Consider the following 19,809-nt stretch of genomic DNA (forward strand, 5'->3'; position numbering starts at 1 on the left):
AAAATCCCCTGGTTCAAACCCATCCTGGTGACTGCCTCCAAAAAGGGGGTGGGGGGCGGCCCAGAACCAGAACCAGGTGAACCCAAAACTTCTCCCATATCTAGTTGCCACCTTTTCTTTGCAGATTTCCACAACTCCAAACAAAATTCTGCCCAACTCTCTTCTGTATCAGTGTCCAAAACTATAAAACTAACCCACCAGTTGTCCAAAAATGTACATTATCTGTGCCCCCTTGCAGAGAGGAGGGAGGATTCTATGCCCCAGTCCAAATACAGGGGCAGGGTACAATTTCGGCACTGGTGGACACTGGATCCCAAGCTACCCTCCTGTCCAAAAGGGCCTTAGATAAACTGAATTCAGTAAGGGGGAGAAATACCAAATTCCTCTCACCACTCTTCCTGGACAACTTCAGAACTTTGACGGGAAGGAAATTCCCGTTGAGGGGACTGAGGATTTGGACATTAAAATTGGGCGAAACGGTGAAGCACCCGGTCATAGTTGTAACTCCAGAGGACACCCCTTGTTTACTCGGGAATGGCCTCATGCGAAAGTTGTCACACCTAATAGATTGTGTAAACAAGGTCCTCTGGACCGAGGCTAGCCGACCCATAAAATTAAAACAGTGTCAACCATGTTAGTTTAAACGGCACCTGCCACATGGTTGAACAAAAATCTGACCAAGTAGAATTTCACTTCCAGAACAACCAAATACCAGATGTGACAGTAATAGCAGTAGGACAACAAACTGGTGATGGGGGGTCCTCTCTATTTCTGAAAATCAACCTTCCTTCCAGTTTAAGGTGGCATTCCACACTGGAAGGAAACACTCTGAAATTCTTTACCAATCCACAATCAGGCATTCCCACTCCTATAGTCCAGAAAGATGAGAAATCAGCTCAGAGCCTGGCTGATATTCAGCAAATTGGGGAGCAGTTGTTCATCCCTGTTCAGTTAAATGAAGGGAAGGGCTCTGTTCTTGCCCGAGTGTGTGTGAACAACGTTAAGAGCTTCATCAGCGAAGCCATGTTCCGCAAACTCCCAAAAGATCCAGCCATTCCCACATTCAAACTGATAGACAAACGGGAAATGGATCTGGAAACACCCAATTCCAAACATCTCCTGCCAAGCAGGTGTATGCTCAAAATCTCCATAGGCAGCAAGAGCATAGTCCATAATTGTTGGGTTGTGCGAGACGTCACTGCCGCCTTTTACTTAGGCAGTGACATTCTCAATCGCTTTGCCATTAGTTTGGACCTAATAAACTTCAAAGCTTGGTCCCGATTAGCGGATAATCCCATTGGGTTTGATGACCCGGAGAAAGCATTTAAGTCAGCTCAATTGCTGCCTTATGCAGTTGAAATTCAGATTGGAGAGGAAGTCACCATCCCAGAAAGGACCCGACAATTCTCCCTGGAAGTGAAAGTTAAAAGAGGACAGGTTCATCTAAATGCTTCTCTCCAACAGCAAGGGGTGGAGGTAAACCCAACATCACTAGTCAATATAGAACATGACACCATTCCAATAGAGGTAGAGGTGGATAACAGCGACTTAAAGAGTATCACTCTAGCCGCAGGCACCATTATTGGAATGGCGACTGATGACCAACATTTTTCCATAGATTTAGGCAATGAACTGTTAGGACCAATCCCCAAGGACTGTTTTAACAGTGAGTGTGATGACAACACAACACCAGACAAGATCTTTACCCGGCATGGGGGGGAACTTCCTGGTGTACACTTCCTGCCCTTGTGGTAAGGAGGATATGACCTGTGACATCAAGGGGGATGAGGTGATTTTCCCCACCTGAAGCCACCAGTCCAAATCAGCACTTTGACCAGGGACTTCTCCACCCAGCTGGAGGAGGCCGCTGAGATAGCACAACCAGAAGTCTTTCCAGGCTTCATGCAGATGGTTGAAGAGAGAGTCAACCTAGCTGATGCCTGTGAGACTCTGGAGCAAAGGCAAAAATTTAAACATGTTTTCTTGGATTTTCAAGATCTCTTTGCGGTGGACTCATATGACTGTGGTCGCAACGACATCCACACAACAATTCCCACGGACCCTGGCATGACTCCAGTCTTTGTGGAGCAATATCGCTTGCCTCTCGCATCAATGGAGTCCCTTACTGAAATAATTAAGAACCTTGGGCCTCATTACGACCCTGGCATTGGGTTTAACGGCACTGTAAAAGGTGTTGGCGCCGTTAAACCCTTAACGCCTGATTACGAGGTCCCTTTGCGGGATCCGACCTTAACGGCTGGTTTTTCCAGCCGTTAAAGTAGGGACCCGCAAAGGGACTTTGGTGCTAATAACGGTACGCAATTTGCGGTACCGTTATTAGCGCCTTCCACATTCCCATTGAGCCCTATGGGGCAAAAAAAGGAACGGGGAAGGGCCATGGCTGCATGGGGAATTACCGCCCCACCAACCTCGGAATAGGGTGGTAATCCCCCATTCCGCCATGGCGGACACCGCCATGGACCATGGTACCAATAGCACCATGGTCCTCTGCCTGGGTCGTAATGAGGCCCCTTGAGTCCTGTGGGATAATCCGTCCAGTCCATAGCACCTTCAATAATCCGGTGCTGGGGATATTGAAGCCAAACGACCAGTGGAGACTCTGCGCCGACCTTAGGGAGCTTAACAAACTGGTCCATACTTCCAGATAGCTCTCTTCCCTACATTGACCAAGGGCTGGCCCAGATCCAGGGGTCACAGGTATTCACTGCAATAGACCTGGCCAGTGGATTCCAGACTGTACCTGTCAGTAGGGAGGAACAATACAAGCTGGCCTTTACCTTTCGGGGGCAGCAGTACACATGGACCCGGACTCCCTTTGGGTACATCACCTCCGTCAATTAATTCAATATCTTTTTGCATAAGGCCATGCCCGAATTGGGTGAAAGCGGTAACTTGGCCTATGTAGATGATGTTCTCATCAAAAGATCGACTGTGGAGGAACACATAGCAGAGATCTGTTATGTTCTGACCCAGTTGAGGGCAGCTGGAGCAAAACTTTCCTTTCAAAAGGCACAGTGGTGTAGAACCCATGTAAATTTCTTGGGGCATGAGATTACTCCTCAGGGTCTCTGTCCCCAGGAAAAGAAAGTGGAAGCACTCCAGAAATTGAAAGACCCTACAACTCTGCAGGAACTAAGGAGCCTCCTTGGACTGACTATTTACAGTAGAAAGTTCCTTGAGGACTACGCAGAGATCACAAGACCCCTGATTCTTCTTTTGAAGGGGGGGGTCAAGTGGGAGTGGGGGCCAGAACAAGCCGAGGCAGTAAGACAACTCAAAAGAAGCCTCTCACAAGCGCCTTGCCTAGCTTACCCTGTCAAAAACAAGGAGTTCTTCTTGGAGACAGGGTTCTCTAATACATGCTTGGCGGCAGTATTATACCAAAAGCATGACAAGGTCAATAAAGTAATCTCTTATGCGAGCAAAACTTTATCCTCTGTGGAGGAAAAATTCAACGATTGTGAGAAGGCACTGCAGGCAACAGTGTGGGCATTGAAGAATTACGCCCGTTTATCCAGGGGGAAAACATCATAGTGGAGACTTCACACCAGCCTCTGCAATATCTCCAAAGTGAGAGAATCCGGGCCGGAAATGTGAGTAATTCCCAAATTACTTCCTGGATTCTGTCAATGCAAGGCTTTCCTGTGGAGGTCAGATATGGCCAAAACAAGAAGTGTCCCCTCGCGCAAGGTCTGGCTGACTTGGATGATTGTGCCACAGAAAACTGCCTCGAGGACGAGAGTCTAAAAATCAAGGACAACATGGAGGCATACCTCAATTTCCCACACAAAGTCTCTGAAGAAGACAAGTGTGAGGAATGCCCAGTGTTTATGTGGATGGATGCTCTTACCAAGTTGACAGCAACGGGGAAAAATAACTTGTGGCCGGAGTAGGGAATGCATGGGTGAATGAGACCCCAGAACCGTCCGCTGGGTACAAGGTTGGTCCCCAAAGTAGTCAAGTGGCAGAGTTGATGGCTGTGCATCATGCCAACCTCACTGCTGTCCAACATCAACTCCACAAACTGGTCATAATCACAGATTCTGATTATGTACGCAACAGGTTTGTGGACCACCTGGTTAACTGGAAAACCAGATGCATGTTATGTGCTAATAATAAACCCTTGAAACATGGCAAATTAATTCAAAATATTGATCTGGTCACCTCGAATGGGATGAACATCTACTGGAAAAAGATCAAGGGTCATTCCAAAGTAGAGGGACCAGACAAAACTGGAAATGACTTAGCTGATCAGCTGGCCAAAACCAGAGCCATCCAAGGGGATCTACTAGAGATCAAGTCCCTGTTGGGAGAAATCCAGGTCACTGCTATCTCTAGGTCCCAGACAAATGCTCACAATGAACTCTCAACTGCACAGTGGAGTAAGGAGACCCCAGATGCTGATTTGATTACAGCTCAAAAAGGGGATCCAATAATTGGTTAAGCTTTATCAACACATTGAGGACCCTGAAAACTTTTCCCTGACGGATACCGATTACATAGGGAAAGAGAATCTCAGAGTGTTGATGAAATGTCCAAAAATGTTCCGAAGCCAAGACGGTTTTTTGGTAAGGAGATCCCTAGCTGGCTATGATCAGTGGGTGGTCCCTACCTTATTCCGAAGCCTGATGTTAGGTCATGCCCATGATGCGGCCACAGCTGGTCATAGGGGGTTTCATGCAACACTTGAAATCTTAAGAGAGGTTGCATACTGGCCACACATGGGGCAGGACTTTGACCAATATTTGAAGGGGTGTCTTGTGTGTGCATAATTTCAGCCAACATCCCTCACACACAGTGCGCCTCTCCAAAAGAGGGGGATGACACTGCCTTGGTCAAATTTACAAGTCGACTATATTGGGCCCGTGATTCGCTCCTCTAGGGGGAACAAGTACATGTTGACCGTGACATGCTTGTTTACTAAATGGGTGGAATGTCTCCCGGCCCCAAACTGCAAGCCAGAAACAGCAGCTGCCCTGATGATCAACCACATCTTTTCGCGTTTTGGACTACCCCAAAGGATCGAGTCAGACCGAGGTAGCCACTTCACCAGCAAAGTAATGACAAAGATGTGGGAGATACTTGGGGTCAAAAGGAAGCTACACATTGCTTACCGGCCAGCCTCTAGTGGTGCAGTGGAAAGATACAATAAAACAATTGTGAGCATATTAAAAAGGTTTGTGGCAGATTCTGGGCCAAGTTGGGATATTCGTTTACCTCTTGTCCTAATGGCATCAGATCTACCCCTTCATCTGCAACTAAAATGTCACCATTTGAGCTGATGACTGGAAGCAGGATAGTGCTTCCCCAGCATCTGCTCTACAGAACCCCAGAGCAGACACTGATCAATGCCTCCACAACTCATGAGTATGTTGAAAATCTAAGAAAACACCTTCAACGTGCTTTTGCCTATGCTCAGCAAAATCTAGAGAGATCTGCAGACAGCATGAAGACCCACTATAACTTAAAGACTACTAGAAAAGAATACAATGTAGGAGACTGGGTCTACTTATACAATTTCCAAAGGAACCAGACCAAACAGCGCAATTTTTTGCCTAGCTAGACGGGTCCTTTTGAAATTGTAGACAAAATCTCATCAGTAGCCTACAAAATCTGCATCCCCAAAGGCAATTCGGCAGAGGGGGAGATCAGTGGGTCCATATTAACCAACTAAAGTGTTGCCATCCTAGGCACACTCTGCAGCAACTGGAGGAGTCTTCTGGAACCCCAGAGGGGGTCACACCAGCTCCCTAGAATCCAACTATAAAATATTCCATATATAGTCCATAACTTACGATAGAAAAATGTGTCCTGATTTGTCAAAATGTATGTGTCCACCCCACTACATTAATAGTGGTGTGGAAATGTCTACAAATATGCTTTTTACTTTTTCATCCTAGGATTGGAAACCATGAAAACTAAGACCAAGGAGGACTACCCAGGGACCGGAAGGAAAGATCCAAGGGGCCAGGAGTATCGCTCAATACTCACATCAGGACTGGGTGAGGTGAACTGGTCGATCCACCCCTGATGGAAGAAAAGATGATGAACTTTGCCATTTTGGAACCAAAAGAAATGAGACTGACATCCCAGTCTTGCGATTTCCCATTGATGGACGGTCAACACCAAATCGCAAGAGGGGGGGGGCTTGTGGGATCTTTAATCCCACTAGTCTATGCCCTGCAACATCACTGTGTGCTGTGTTCATCAAAACAACAGGATGGCTGCCAAAAAGATCTTTGCGCTAAAAATCTCTGAAAGTGTGCAGGAAAACCTGAAAAATAGGCCACCAATCCATTTTGCCTATGTCAGTGGCAACACAGAAGACACTGCAAAAACCTATCATTTGGCTGCCCACAGAGGAAAATGAAACTACTTGAAAAAGCGGTGCTGCATTGCAAAGGAAAACCCAGAAATGCTTTAAAAATCTGTTTTTCCATGACTGTGGAAAGTGCAAAAATCAAGATTCCCAAACATCACAAAAGATCCAACATCCTTGTTGGGTGTTAAACATCACTTTAAAGAAGTCAACTAAGCACAATGTCAGCAGAAACATATTTTATCAGAAGAAAATCCACATTCAAAGATGCTTGCTTGGAAAAATATGTTAAAAATGGGTGCAGTACCGCCGCTCACCTGTGTCAGAAGCCGGCATTTACTTATACTGTCATTTAAACTTGTACCTTAAAATCAAAGTGTGGAATAGAAGAGACTTCCCATCAAAAGCAATAGGGTGACAATTCAATCTCTATGTTTTAAAAAGGCTGGAATTAAGAGATTTGTGGCTATATTTGTAAAAATGTAAATTGTATTTTAGAGGAAGACTATTTTAAACATTGTTTTAAAAGTAAGTTAAAGCCAGCCACACTGAGCTTCAAAGACATTCCACAGTTTCTCCCCAAACAAAGGAATCTTCCTCCTGCTCTCTGCTGAAGAACTGGCAGAAAGGTGTGAAAGGAAATGAGAGGGGACTTTAGCCTGTTGCTCTGACAAGAAACAAAAGACTCCCTTGAAAGAAAGGAAATGCAAATTTGGGTGTGACAGAAAACAACTGCTGGCAGGAAGAAGCCTGGGACTGCTCTGGCCCAGCCAAAACCTTTTGGGCGGAGACAGACAGTTTTGTTTATTCGGAGAGCACAGACAATATCTTTTTGATAAAGACTCATAGAAAATTGAACAGAATTGGTATAAATCTGTAAATATAGTGTTAAAAATGAAATTTCTGCTCATGTTTTAAAACTACTCTGGAATCTGTGCGACATTCAGATACTGAACCACGAAAATGTTGACTTTGTAGCAGTTATGATAATGCTAAAAATATGAAACTCCACAGGAGTATGCCCAGATGTTATGTGCTTGTATCTGGAAGAATTTGTACAGATCTGACACTGGGTAACCAACCGAAAGCACGAGAAACTGTCCAAGTCCCATCTTCCTAAGAGATTCGGTTCACAAATGACAGATACGTGCCTGATTTAATCTGTAATGTAAATATGTATTATTAGCAAGTTGGTGATATTGGAAATATGTTTCATATGAAAAACAGATTTTCTGTGTAGGAACAAAGGGGAGGTTTTTCCCTGGATTGTAAATTGCAACATCACTATGAGACATTATGACACACTGTTTCCTTCTCAAATCAGGAGAGAGGGAAGACTTTAACCAGTAGGCTTCTTATAGGGTTGGGCATAGTATAATCAGCCTACCTACCCCTTTGGGAAATACATAAATAGGGACTGTTGAGGACCTAGAGAGACACACATTCACCCATCAACTGATTTACTGGTGAAGCGCTCTGCAGGAAGAATCCAGATCAAGACTCCAGAACCCAGATCAAGACTCCAAAACTCTGAAGCAGAAGGCCCAATCCAAAGCTGAACCCTTCTCAGCTGGCCTTTAAAATCTTGCAACCTGATTTTAACCCCAAAACTTCCAAGGAGCACAACCAATTCAACACCCGGGCTGTGCTGTTTTTCTGCTTCTTGTCAAGAACTCTTGCTAGAACCCAGAGATCCAAACCAGTACAGCAGAGCTGTAATCCAGACCCAACCCGTCAGATCCAGTCCAAGAGGCCGTGCAGAGAGAGTGCCGTGCTGAAAGCAGAACTAGGTGCCCTGAATCCTGTCCGGTGGCGAGCAGATTCCAGTCCAAAACCCTTGACCAGATCTTCCTATCCAACCCATTCTATCATATCCAGACTGCATTGTAGAACCTCTTTTGTTTGTCCTGAATCCTTCTTTCATGCATATAATCCTGTGATAATTGTAGTGATAAATCATCTTTGCGCTAATATATATTTGCTGAAGAAAGGCAAGTGTCGCAGCGGGCAAAGATCAGACCTCTGGACTGGTGGCTGTACCGTTGATATCCCGCATCTTCATAGCCTCCCTTAGTGTTAAGAAATCCTTGTTTGTAATCTTCAACAGCGCATCTCTCATTTGAAATCTTGACTCTTTTTGAGAAAAATCGACCTTTACTAAAACCTCCAATTTTTGAACCGTACATGCTAGAAACAAAATCATCTGCAGCTTTCAAACGAATCCAAAACCGCATTCGAACTCCTTATAGTTTTGCCGCAATCGCGCTTAACGCATGCGGAAAAAGTTGCCGCGATTGGGCTCAATTTCACCACATGTAAAACAGTTATTTCTTTGTATTCAACCTCTGAATACAGTTTCCAATCAGCCAGTCATTCAATCATCATTGTTAGTGTCTACCTGAACCTATACAAAGCGGCTCCCACTAGTTCTGCATCCATTTTTAGAGAATTAAATCCATTTTTAGCATTTTTCCCATTCATTTAAAATCACATTCAAAAGCAATTGACCTGTTTTAAAATCATTTGTTTTTCTCCATATGTTTGCTGGGGGGGAATTGGGATTGAACTTGCATTTGTTGAGTGTATTTATTCCTGAAACATGTTTTCTCTCCTTCCATCTCTATATTGCATATTAGGGGGGATTGAGTATTATCAGGGGGAAAGAGTGATTACATTGCTTTGATTGAACACACAAAAGTATTATTTCTGTGCTGCATTAATTCCTATCATTGCATTTCATTGAACCCACACAAAGTTTTATTCTATGCTACATTATTCTTATCATCCATACTCCTATTGATTGTTGATTATTGTAATATCACCCAACGCTGATCATTATATAAATATTAATAGCGTGATATCTAGATATTGTTCAAATTCATAAAAGTGTGATATATATATTGTTCAATCCATCAAATAAATCTTTTAACTTTGCAAAACAACCTACTTCTTGGTTCAGTGAGACCAGGGGGATTCAAAGAGAGGGGCGTCATATAAGGGTACACCGTTCAGAAGGGAATAGTTTCTTACCTGTAACTCCATTTCTCCAGCATTGGTATCTTTCATGGATTCACATGCTTAGAATATTCCCCGTCGTCAGGCTGGGATTCCCAGCCTGACGACGGGGAATATTCTAAGCATGTGAATCCATGAAAGATCCAATGCTGGAGAAATAAAAGAACTTTAGACATAAAAATATATAATTAAGTGTTCCAGCTGGGCATCTCACGCTAGGCATTGACTTAGTTGGAGTGCTGGGTTGAAATCACTTACAGTTTGCCATACTGTGCTATCACATAGTTGGGGGCAGCTGTTAATCATTGGGGAGATCTGAGAACACCATGATTTAAAAGGGATTTAATTGAAAGCATATTTTACGGCGGGGGCTGCAAAGAGGCAAAATAAACCTGTTTTGCCATGGCGATCACACTGACGATCAGGCAGTGTGAAAGAATGACCTTTTGAAATGCAATATGCACAAATACATATGCTTTTAGCCCCTTCAGAGGCCTGGTACGGCAGTGGCACGAAGGTCATGTTTTTTTGCAGACCCGCAGCTTCCAGCTACTGGCATTTTGAAGTAGAGCGGATCACGGCACCCCGAGTGAGGTCATACAAAGGCCCAGGAAAGGTCAAGGAGTTGTTAAAAAGCTATTGAAAAGCTTGTTAAATGATTGGAGGCATTGCTTTGGAATTTAAATTGGTTATATTCTGCAGTCATGCAGACTGATGATCATCTAGTGCTGATCTTGTTGTAAATAACAAATACATTGCAGCCTTTTTAATTCCACCAAAATAAGTTGTAAACAATGCTGAAAGGGGAAACACATGCACATTCCAGCGTTAAGAGGATTAATATGCACGTGCACATATTTTCTTTAGTCAGACGTCCTGATCTTCCAAATCGTATTTATATTCCAAGGAAATCATCTGTGGGCCTGCAACACATTTGCTATTTTATGAAAATTCCTACATTTCTGGTTATTTGGTCTATGATTGGTGTGAAACTACTTGAAGAAACCATTTTTGATACTCGGGGACCACAACTGAGGATATGCTGCACACACTATATGCCTCTGAGGAAGGAACATGGGGCCAGTATGTGATTTAGGCCATCCATTTTCAAGTACCACCAGAATACCCTTGGAAATGCAACCATCCCAGGGGTGTTTGTTAATTGTTATCCATACTTCGGCTGCACACACTGTTTCTTGTGAAACAGAAAAACAAAGTGACAAATCGCTTCACTGCAATTAGTTAATGAGTACCAGTCAATGCTCAAACTTTCCACCCATTTTAGGAAAGCCCAAAATCTACCTGCCTGTTTTGGGAAAACAAGTTAACCCCAAAGCTCTGCGCTCCAATGTGCCTGCCACGCAGTGAAATGTCCTGTCACGATAACTGCATACATGACGGATCGTACTTTCATTCACTGGATAAAGAAAGGGGCACTAACCTCCCTGTGTATGGGACGAGTCGGAAACAGCATGATGCCCAAACAGCAAATAATGGCAAAGTTACAAGATATGGGGAAATGAAACCGGAATATCTGTTGTTTTACAGGCACCTGAAGGGAGCCCGGGTGAGATTATACACAGAGGATCCAGATGCTGGGAACGATTCCTCAGAAATGTACTTACTAGGCCAGGTGTCTTCAGATCACACAAGTGCAAGAGAAGGGGAAAGGGAAAAGTGTGTGGGGGAAGGGAGAGAGGAAGTGCAGTACATGGGATAGTAGAATAAATAAGAAAAATAAAAAGCGGCCAGCTGGTGGTGAGTGCAAGTTAAGTGCAGATATAGGTGCTGGTAGAGGGACTGTAGGGATACAGAAAACAGTCCCCAGGTGCAGGGGTTGCCAGGGAGGCAGTGCGGGTGTGCAACTGGCGGGGTGTGGGCCCGAGATCAGAAGGGTGGCCAGGTGTCCAGTGCAGTTTCAGCCAGGAATTCAGCAGGGGAGAGGGGTAGAGAAAGCAGAAGCAAAGAGGAAGGTTTTGAGGTACTTCTGGAACCGGAGATGGTTCTCCTCAAGTTTCAGGGAGGCAGGAAGGCTGTTCCAGAGGGAGGCCCCTGCCGAAGAGAGTGATCGGCCAACAACTCGTTGCTTGGAGAATCGACGAGACTTTTATAGATCGGACTTGTCTAGCCTTGTCTGCAGAGAAAAGGGGAAAGGCAGAGAAGGAGAGAGGGGGTGGCTGCAGAGGGCCAGAGGAAGAGCAGGGAATGGAGGGAGGGAGGCGATAGGAGGAGAGTGAGGACATGATGTCCTGAGTTTTAGTGAGAAGCCAGTGCCGTGCAGAGGGCCTGGGAAGGGACAGGAGAGGTAGAGACTGCGGCAGGATTGGCCAGTTCCTTGCAGATTTGAAAGAGTTCAGCCGAGTTGTTAGATGCCGCGAGATGCAGGCTTGGATATGAGCTCTCTTCTTGGTGAGGACGGAGAGCCGGTATTGCCTTTGCAGCAGGCGGCAGGCCATTTTGTCAGAGGATGAACATGAAGCACGTCATTTCCTCTCGGCCACCCTGCACTTGCATTTTAGGGTGACGAGGTCTGAGTCATACCAGGAGTTAAACTTGGCTTTGAGCTTCAGGCGGATTCTCATGACAGGGGCAAGGATATCAAGAGTATCAGGTATAGAAGAGTGGAGCATGGAGATGGCTGTGTCAGGGTGAGAGTCAGCCAAAGGGGGAGGAGAGGGTGAGAAGGTGGCAGCGATAGCCTCAACTGACACATGCTTCATGGGTCGGATGACCGAGTAGGTGGGTGGCAGTGCAGGAGGTGTCTTGGCCTGAGGTGTAGCGAGATTGAGGTGGGAGGATAGGAGAAAGTGATCACTCCAGGAGAGAGGAGTGGAGAGAGGGACAGAGAGGGGAAGGTCTGAGGAGATCAGAACATAGAGAGTGTGCCCTGCAGAATTAGTTGGGCAAGAGGGGAGAATGATGAGTGAGAGTCGCAGTGGTCGCGAAAGAGTCCAGAGGGGGGACAGGAGGCATCCAGGTGGATGTTGAAGTCTCCAAAAAGGAGGAGTTGAGTGGTTGAGGCCAGGAGTGAGGAGGAGAGGTCCGCCCAATCAGAGAGGAAGGAAGAAATCTGACCAGGTGGCCGATAGATAGTAGCCACAGTAAGGGAATGGCAAGGGAAGACAGAGAGCCTGCAGAAGTCCCTGGATCTGGGTCCATCGGTCCGCCAGGAACTCTTGAATTGGCCTCATGAAAAGACAGGAATTGTTCACCAAAGGGATGCACGACGCCATAGCGCCCAGTATCGACATATATCTCCTCACCGATACTTTGGTATTGACCCTCCATTGTTTTTCCAGCTGATTGAGTCTGTGGATTCTAACGACGGATGGTCTTACCAACCCTAACTGGGTTTCGAACTGTGCACCCAAGAACACTAAGCTTCTCGACAGAATCAACGAGGACTTCTCGAAGTTTACTGCAAATCCTAGTCGTCGTAAAAGCTGCATGGTGGCCTGTAAACTTGTTTGAGTTGCCATAGGGACGATCCCCTCACCAACCAGTCGTCGAGATACGGGTAAACGTGATGCCCTTGCTTCCTCAACCATGCTGCAAATGGAGCTAAACATTTCGTGAACGTCCTGAGGGAGAATTTTAGTCCAAAAGGAAGCACTGTGAACTGGCAGTGAATCCGCCCGACCACAAATCTTAGGAACTTTCTGTGTCGTCGACGCATTGGTATGTGGAAGTATGCTTCTTGAAGGTCCAGCGACGCCAGAAAGTACCCTTCTTGAATAGATCGGATCACTTCCTGAAGAGTGAGCATCTTGAATTTTAGGTTTCTCAACGTTTTGCTGTGGTCTCAAAGGTCGAGAATGGGATGCCATTTTCCGTTGCGCTTTTTCACTACGAAGTATCGGGAATACACACCTTGACCCCTCTGCGATTCAGGTACCAATTCTATCGCCCCTTTTTGTAGCATAAGCACTACCTCCTGTTTCAACACGCTCAGGTAGGGTTGAGCCGAAAACGCTGGTGGAACATGCAGGGGGTTGCTTTTGAATTGCAGGGAATGCCCGAACTTTACAGTGTCCAAAACCCACTGGTCCGTGGTTATTTGTTCCCATTCGTCAACACAATGCAATACCCTGCCTCCCAGGACGTTCTGACGCCCGTCACTGCTGGTCTTTGGCTTGTTTATCTTTCGACTACGAGGAGTAGCCCGTCCTCTTCCTAGAGGCCTGATAGTCTCGGCGTCTTTTCGTGGTCTGAGAAGCCCACCTGTAGCCCTGCGAGGAGTATGCCAGCCTATTGAAAGCCCGGTCCCTTGATGTTGAGAATCGGGAGTTTCCTGATGCTCCTCTAAAGGGGCGAAACAAACAAACATTTCTTCCACTCTGGAGTGCACCCAGAGAATGCGCCGTGTCAGAGTCCTCCTTCATGCCCTTTAAGGCCTTGTCCACCTTTTCGTCGAAAATAAGGTCTCCCTCAAAAGGCATATCCAGCACCTTGTATTGAACCTCAGGTCTTAAGTTGGTGCATTTAAGCCACGCCTGTCTCAGTAGAACAACCCCGTTTCTGCGAGGTCCACAGCGATACTTATAGAATGATTAGAGGCCTATTCCCCCTCTCGGACGAGTAACATCGCCGCCTTCCTGTGTTCTTCTGGGAGATGTTCTAGTATGGGTGCCAACTGGTGCCACATCTCTCTATCATACCTGGCCATTACAGCCAGAGAGTTGGCCGCCTTCACCGTCATTGCACCCACCGACAACACCTTCTTGCCAAAGGCATCTTGTCTCCTGGCCTCGTTCTCCGGGGGAGTCGTGCATTTGTGCTGGGAGCTTGCTTTTCTCGCCGCAGCCGCTGAAACCACCGTCTCTGGGGTTGGTTGGGAGGATAAACATTTGGGAGTGGATTCTGGAGCCTTAAATTTCTTCTCCAGTCTACCTTTTATTGCGGGCTCCGAGAAGGGATGACGCATCGTCTGTAGACCCTCCTGCCACACATGATCTAGGATGGCGACTGAGAACACCGACCTTCTCTTCCCCATATGGTCGAACAGAAAACAGTCTTTTTTCTCCTCCTCCTGGTCCAATCCGAATACGGTACAAGCCTTACTCATCATGGCATGGAAAGAACCAATGTCATCCGGGGGCGACGGTTGAGCTGGACTCCCTGGAGCTTCGAACTCCGCTTCCGACTCCCAGGTTGGATCCCTAGAGGGGGATAACGAAATATCCGATATGGACCTCCTGTCTGATTCTGAGTCCAGCAGCTCTCCTTCCTCCGGGCGTGTACATGGGAGGCCCTCACGGGCCAGTATTGCCGTCAACACCGTCGGAGCTGGTCGATGGGAAGGACCGGGCTCGTCGATGCCCAGTATCGTCGGAGCTGGTACCTAAGGTAACTTCTCATCCAATTTCCTTAATAAGGTCTGCAATGTAGACAGAACCTCCAGAGATAGAACAGTCTGAGGGTTAAGCAGCAGGGTTGTAACCGGGATACTTGTCCCGCTCGAAAGAATTAGCTTGCTAACCCCTTGTAACCCCAGCTCTGCAGGTCCAGCTACCCGCTCACACTCGTCGTCCACGGAGGATATGGACAAGGCCGCCTCCTACTGCAGGAAGGATTCCGGCAAAACCGGGTTGTATACTTCCGGCCGCCAGGCCTCCTGTGGAACCTCCGTCGACGAGGCTAAATTTCGGCCAGCCGTCATCATCGTAGTCGTCGTAGCCACCACCTGCGGCAGAGCGGCAGACGAAACCAACTGTGTCATTGGTCATGAGGGAGTCCACAACCGTCCTCCCGTCAACGACGGTGGTATCTGCGCAGCTCCTGGAGGCGTTCCCGCCTTTTTGGAACTCGACCTGTGTTTCTCAGACTCTTGACTCGAGGATGATCTATGATGATCACCTGAGGAGGATCTCGACTTCTCCTTCCTCTCCTTTTTCGATGAGGACGACGATGAGGTTTTCTTCAGTGAAGCTTCTCTTGCGGAATACTTTTCCGAAGACCCTTTCTCCGCAGGGCGTGCTTTCTTCACCGGGGGTTCAGCCGATGCTGAACGGCGGGGGCCCCCAAGGATTTTGTTGTCGAGGGCAAGCTACGCGTGGAGCCTACCTCCGAAGGCGGGTGCGCACCTGCTCCCTCGTTCAACCAGGCCACCAACCGCCGACTTCGTTCTTTAAGAGTCTTCTGGGAGAAGCCCTTACAGATGTCACTTGTCTGCCGAGTGGTGAGGGTGTAGACAATATATACAGTCCATATGGCCATCTCCCTCATACACTTTCTTTAGCACGCATGTAGCGCACAAGCTTTTCCAGACACTGGGAAAAAACACAACAAAACAACCTAGTAGAAGACACGAGGTGATCCCACTACTTTGGAAGGCGGTTGAAATCTGAAGGGAGCGGCGGGGGCGGGGCATTTATACTGCTACATCCTATTGGGGCATGCGTAAGCAGCCCAAAACGACGTAGATAGGACACCAAAGTGTCGAAGTTTTTCCTATGGAAAACAGCTTTATAAGTGTACCGAGGGTTCCCAGTCTGACGACGGGGAATACTGTAAGCATGTGAATCCATGAAAGATCCAATGCTGGAGAATGGCCAGTTCCTTTCAGATTTTAAAGAGTTCAGCCGAGTTGTTAGATGCCGCAGAGATGCAGGCTTGATTATGAGCTCTCTTCTTGGTGAGGACGGAGAGCCGGTATTGCCTTTGCAGCAGGCGGCAGGCCAGTTTGTCGGAGGATGAACATGAAGCACGTCATTTCCTCTTGGCCACCCTGCACTTGCATTTTAGGGTGACGAGGTCTGAGTCATACCAGGAGTTAAACTTGGCTTGGGGCTTCAGCGGATTCTCATGACAGGGGGAAGGATATCAAGAGTATCAGATAAAGAAGAGTGGAGTATGGAGAGGGCTGTGTCAGGGTGAGAGTCAGCCAAAGGGGGAGGAGAGGGTGAGAAGGTGGCAGCGAAAGCCTCAACTGACACACGCTCCATGGGTCGGATGACCGAGTAGGTGGGTGGCAGTATAGGTGGTGACTTGGCCTGAGGGGTAGCGAGGGTGAGGTGGGAGGATAGGAGAAAGTGATCACTCCAGGAGAGAGGAATGGAGAGAGGGACAGAGAGGGGAAGGTCTGAGGAGATCAGAACATCGAGAGTGTGCCCTGCAGAATGAGTTGGGCAAGAGGGGAGAATGGTGAGTGAGAGAGAGTTGCAGTGGTCGCGAAAGAGTCCAGAGGTGGGACAGGAGGCATCCAGGTGGATGTTGAAGTCTCCAAAAAGGAGAAGTTGAGTGGTTGAGGCCAGGAGTGAGGAGGAGAGGTCCGCCCACTCAGAAAGGAAGGAAGAAATCTGACCAGGTGGCCGATAGATAGTAGCCACAGTAAGGGAATGGCTGGGGAAGACAGAGAGCCTGCAGAAGAGGCATTCAAAAGAGGAGTATCTCCTCTATCGGCTAAACAAGAGGTGATCTCTCTCTCTCCATGCCAGGGCCTGGGAAGTGGGAACCAGCAGAAAGGCACTGGCCTGGAAGGGAAGTCAATTGTGTAGAGGAGCTGGATTACGCTACATGCTGCATGTGTGTGTCTGACTAATACTAAAAGTGAAATACGAACGTGCCCGAATTTTTCCCCACCCTCACTGTGACTGGCTTGCAGGATGTGGACACAGACATTTGCCTCCTGCAGCACTACAATCCCTGGGTAGTTAAGCAGTACAGAATTGAGTTTGTTGCAATGATGTCTGCATCATCATGTGTCTCTTCTGGATTAGATGGGGGGGATTACACAACACAGAATGTATACATTATAAAATGAAACATGTTTTTTTCATTTACTTACTTTACTGCACGCCGGCCCACATGCACAAATTCTAGTGTGTCTGTCTCTCCACAGTCAGTCTCCTCACCTCGCCAGGCTGGGCCAAACAGCAGCAGCTCCTCGAATAGGGCTTGATCAACGACTTGTCTGTCACCTTGCACTGCAGCATGTGTGCCATGTTGACTAGGCCTGCTGCTGCTCACACACACTCATGTGCTTCTCTGCTCCTCGTGCTCATGACATCAACACTTCCACTTCCTCTGGCATCTCTGAGCATGTGCTTAGGTTTGATAGCTGGCTGCACCGAGCACAGAGGCACACCCAATGCGCATGACGGGCATGCCAAGTGCTGGGTCGGTGGGAGCGGGATGTGTCATGATTAGCTGCCGCTTGCCGGACCTGGCCTGGCACTGCTACATTACCAACAACAGGCCCCTTGGCTCCGCAAGGAGTCAGGCAGGCGACAGCCCCTGGCCATCACTGCCCCCCTCCCGAGGCAGGGCCGTAATTTGCAAAATACAACTTGTATGACACAAGCATGCTCAGCCAGCTCCGCTCCTCACACATCCCTGCCAGGCAAGCCCCACACCATTCATGTTATTGTGGCTTAGTTCAAATGACACACAGTCTTCAGTACGCAGCCCGACCGAGGGCCGAGCGGGGGCTTCCTGGCTGGTGGTGCCATGCCAAAAGTAGCTGTGCCTGGGGGGGCACGCAGTGCTTTGATACATTTTTTCATCAAAGCAAAGTTAACACTCAGGAACTAAGTGTTATATTGCTTTGATGAAACCACACAAAGCACATGAAATGCTTTTAATCGGCGATCGATCCAGGACCATGTGCCGTAATCCAGCATCTTTGAAAAAGCAAAGCACAGTATCACCATGTATGGGTTATACGTTTGATGTGATCTATATAGCCTTAGGTAGTATGGTGAGATGTTAACAATTATACTGCATAGTTACTCAAAATAACAACTGCTGTGTGAACATGTTTTTGCAGGTAAAATAATTGACAAAATGAAAAATAGGCACTTACTGTTGCAATTTATAACATCAATGATTTCAAACTTCTTTTTAATTTCTACTCCATTGTTAGAGCTTCAGATTTATATGCAAAGGGAGACAAAAAGGTTCAAACATGTTAAAATAATGCACAGAATTCATCAACATAAACACAATGTTTATAGAGCCTTGCCCCCAAACCCACATGCCTTGCCACCATTGCTCACTTTATTCTTGCATCGAAGCGCCATACTCTCTCTTTATGGATGATAATTAAGAGATGCAACAAATACTGCCACATAAACCCAAACAAACCCACCCAGAAGTGACCAGCAAATATTTGTGGGTCACTGCTTTGACGTTTCATTTACCAGTGAATATTCTTGAGTCACTCCTGGGGGACACATTTGGCCAAAACAATTCACCCAAAGTGCCACTATGGCCCTACACAGAATGCTCACTCACAGCACCACTCTGGATCCACTCACTCCCCCCACAGCACTCCTAATCCTCTCCTTCTCATCGGCCTCCTAAGTAGTCATGAAGATCCTTCCCCAAAGCATGCACGCAAGTATGTTACACTAGCCCCCCCCACAACCCATCCCCCGTCCAACCTCAAAAGCACTTCTTTGCTGACCTTATTTAGTTTACTCTTTGGGGGAATGTTATGTGCCGTGTAGACTCAAGTCGAGAGTCCTCTTTGGGAAGAAATCTATTTTATTTTATTTTCATCACAAGTGAATCAACTCATACTTAGGTTCTCTGGGCCTTAAAACAGGTTTAAGCCTACCAGTTCCCAGTATTTCATTGGTGTCTGTTATATGGCCCTGTGGGGGATTGCAGGAGACATCTCTTTTTGTAGGGCCCTTGTGAGAGAAAATACACATTTGCAGGAAAGTTCACAAAAACGTTAAAAAGTTCTCAGAACGGCATAAAAACCAACATTCAGATAATTCAAGTTTTCATGCATCTATTTAGCCTAGCACAGGTATAGACGTATTTACAACAAGGTCGACTAGGGTCAGGCCCCGAGCAGCAGATTGCCAGAGGAGTTGCATTTTATAGCAGTTATTTTTTTATTAACTGGTTGTCATTTTTTAAACATAAAGCCAATGTTGTTTCTCAGAGTCTGGCTGATGCACAGCCGTTATCAGTCATTCCATTCAAAGACCTGATGTTTTTGATGGCCAAACTTTTACATATGCTTGATATTTACAAAAGCTTTATTGTTAGGGTGATTTAGTTTTAAAAATTAAAAAAGGAAACTCATACCAAACGCAGCATGCTTTAGGTATTTAGTGATTCCGTCAGACAACTCTCACAGACATATATGACAGATATAAAGCTCTTTGGTCATCCTTCCCAAAATGCTCTTAACATGCAAAACAGTTAAAACCTCATTAGTTTTATTGATGCCAGTTCACATTATTTTTGAAGTTCTTTCCAATCAATACATCAATACTTACATACACATTGTTAAGCAATCACTTTTATATTCAAATACACAACATGCATTTTTTAAACAGTTGCAAAAATGAGGGTGTTCCCCTTCAGAAATGTAAAGGTTAACAACGATGCATCATTGAAAGATATTAAACGCACGCGCATGCTTGAGTGTGAAATACAGAGTTCCCACAGGTGGCACTAAAATGATGTTCAGAAGCAAGTACTAATTTCCCTCCCCA

The 19,809-nt window shown here is 46.5% G+C and overlaps 1 protein-coding gene across 1 annotated transcript in view; it reads right to left on the reverse strand.

The window, feature by feature from the left end:
* Positions 1–19,809, reverse strand: part of LOC138487893 (NXPE family member 1-like) — a 367,830-nt gene that overhangs the window by 116,442 nt on the left and 231,579 nt on the right. Inside the window, exon 4 of the mRNA XM_069614516.1 lies at positions 18,159–18,220. Within this exon, the coding sequence (XP_069470617.1) occupies positions 18,159–18,220 (62 nt within the window). The remainder of the gene's footprint in view (positions 1–18,158; positions 18,221–19,809) is intronic.

This window comes from Ambystoma mexicanum, chromosome 9 (assembly GCF_040938575.1).
Source record: "Ambystoma mexicanum isolate Mex_15411 chromosome 9, UKY_AmexF1_1, whole genome shotgun sequence".
NCBI classification, from domain to species: Eukaryota; Metazoa; Chordata; class Amphibia; order Caudata; family Ambystomatidae; genus Ambystoma; species Ambystoma mexicanum.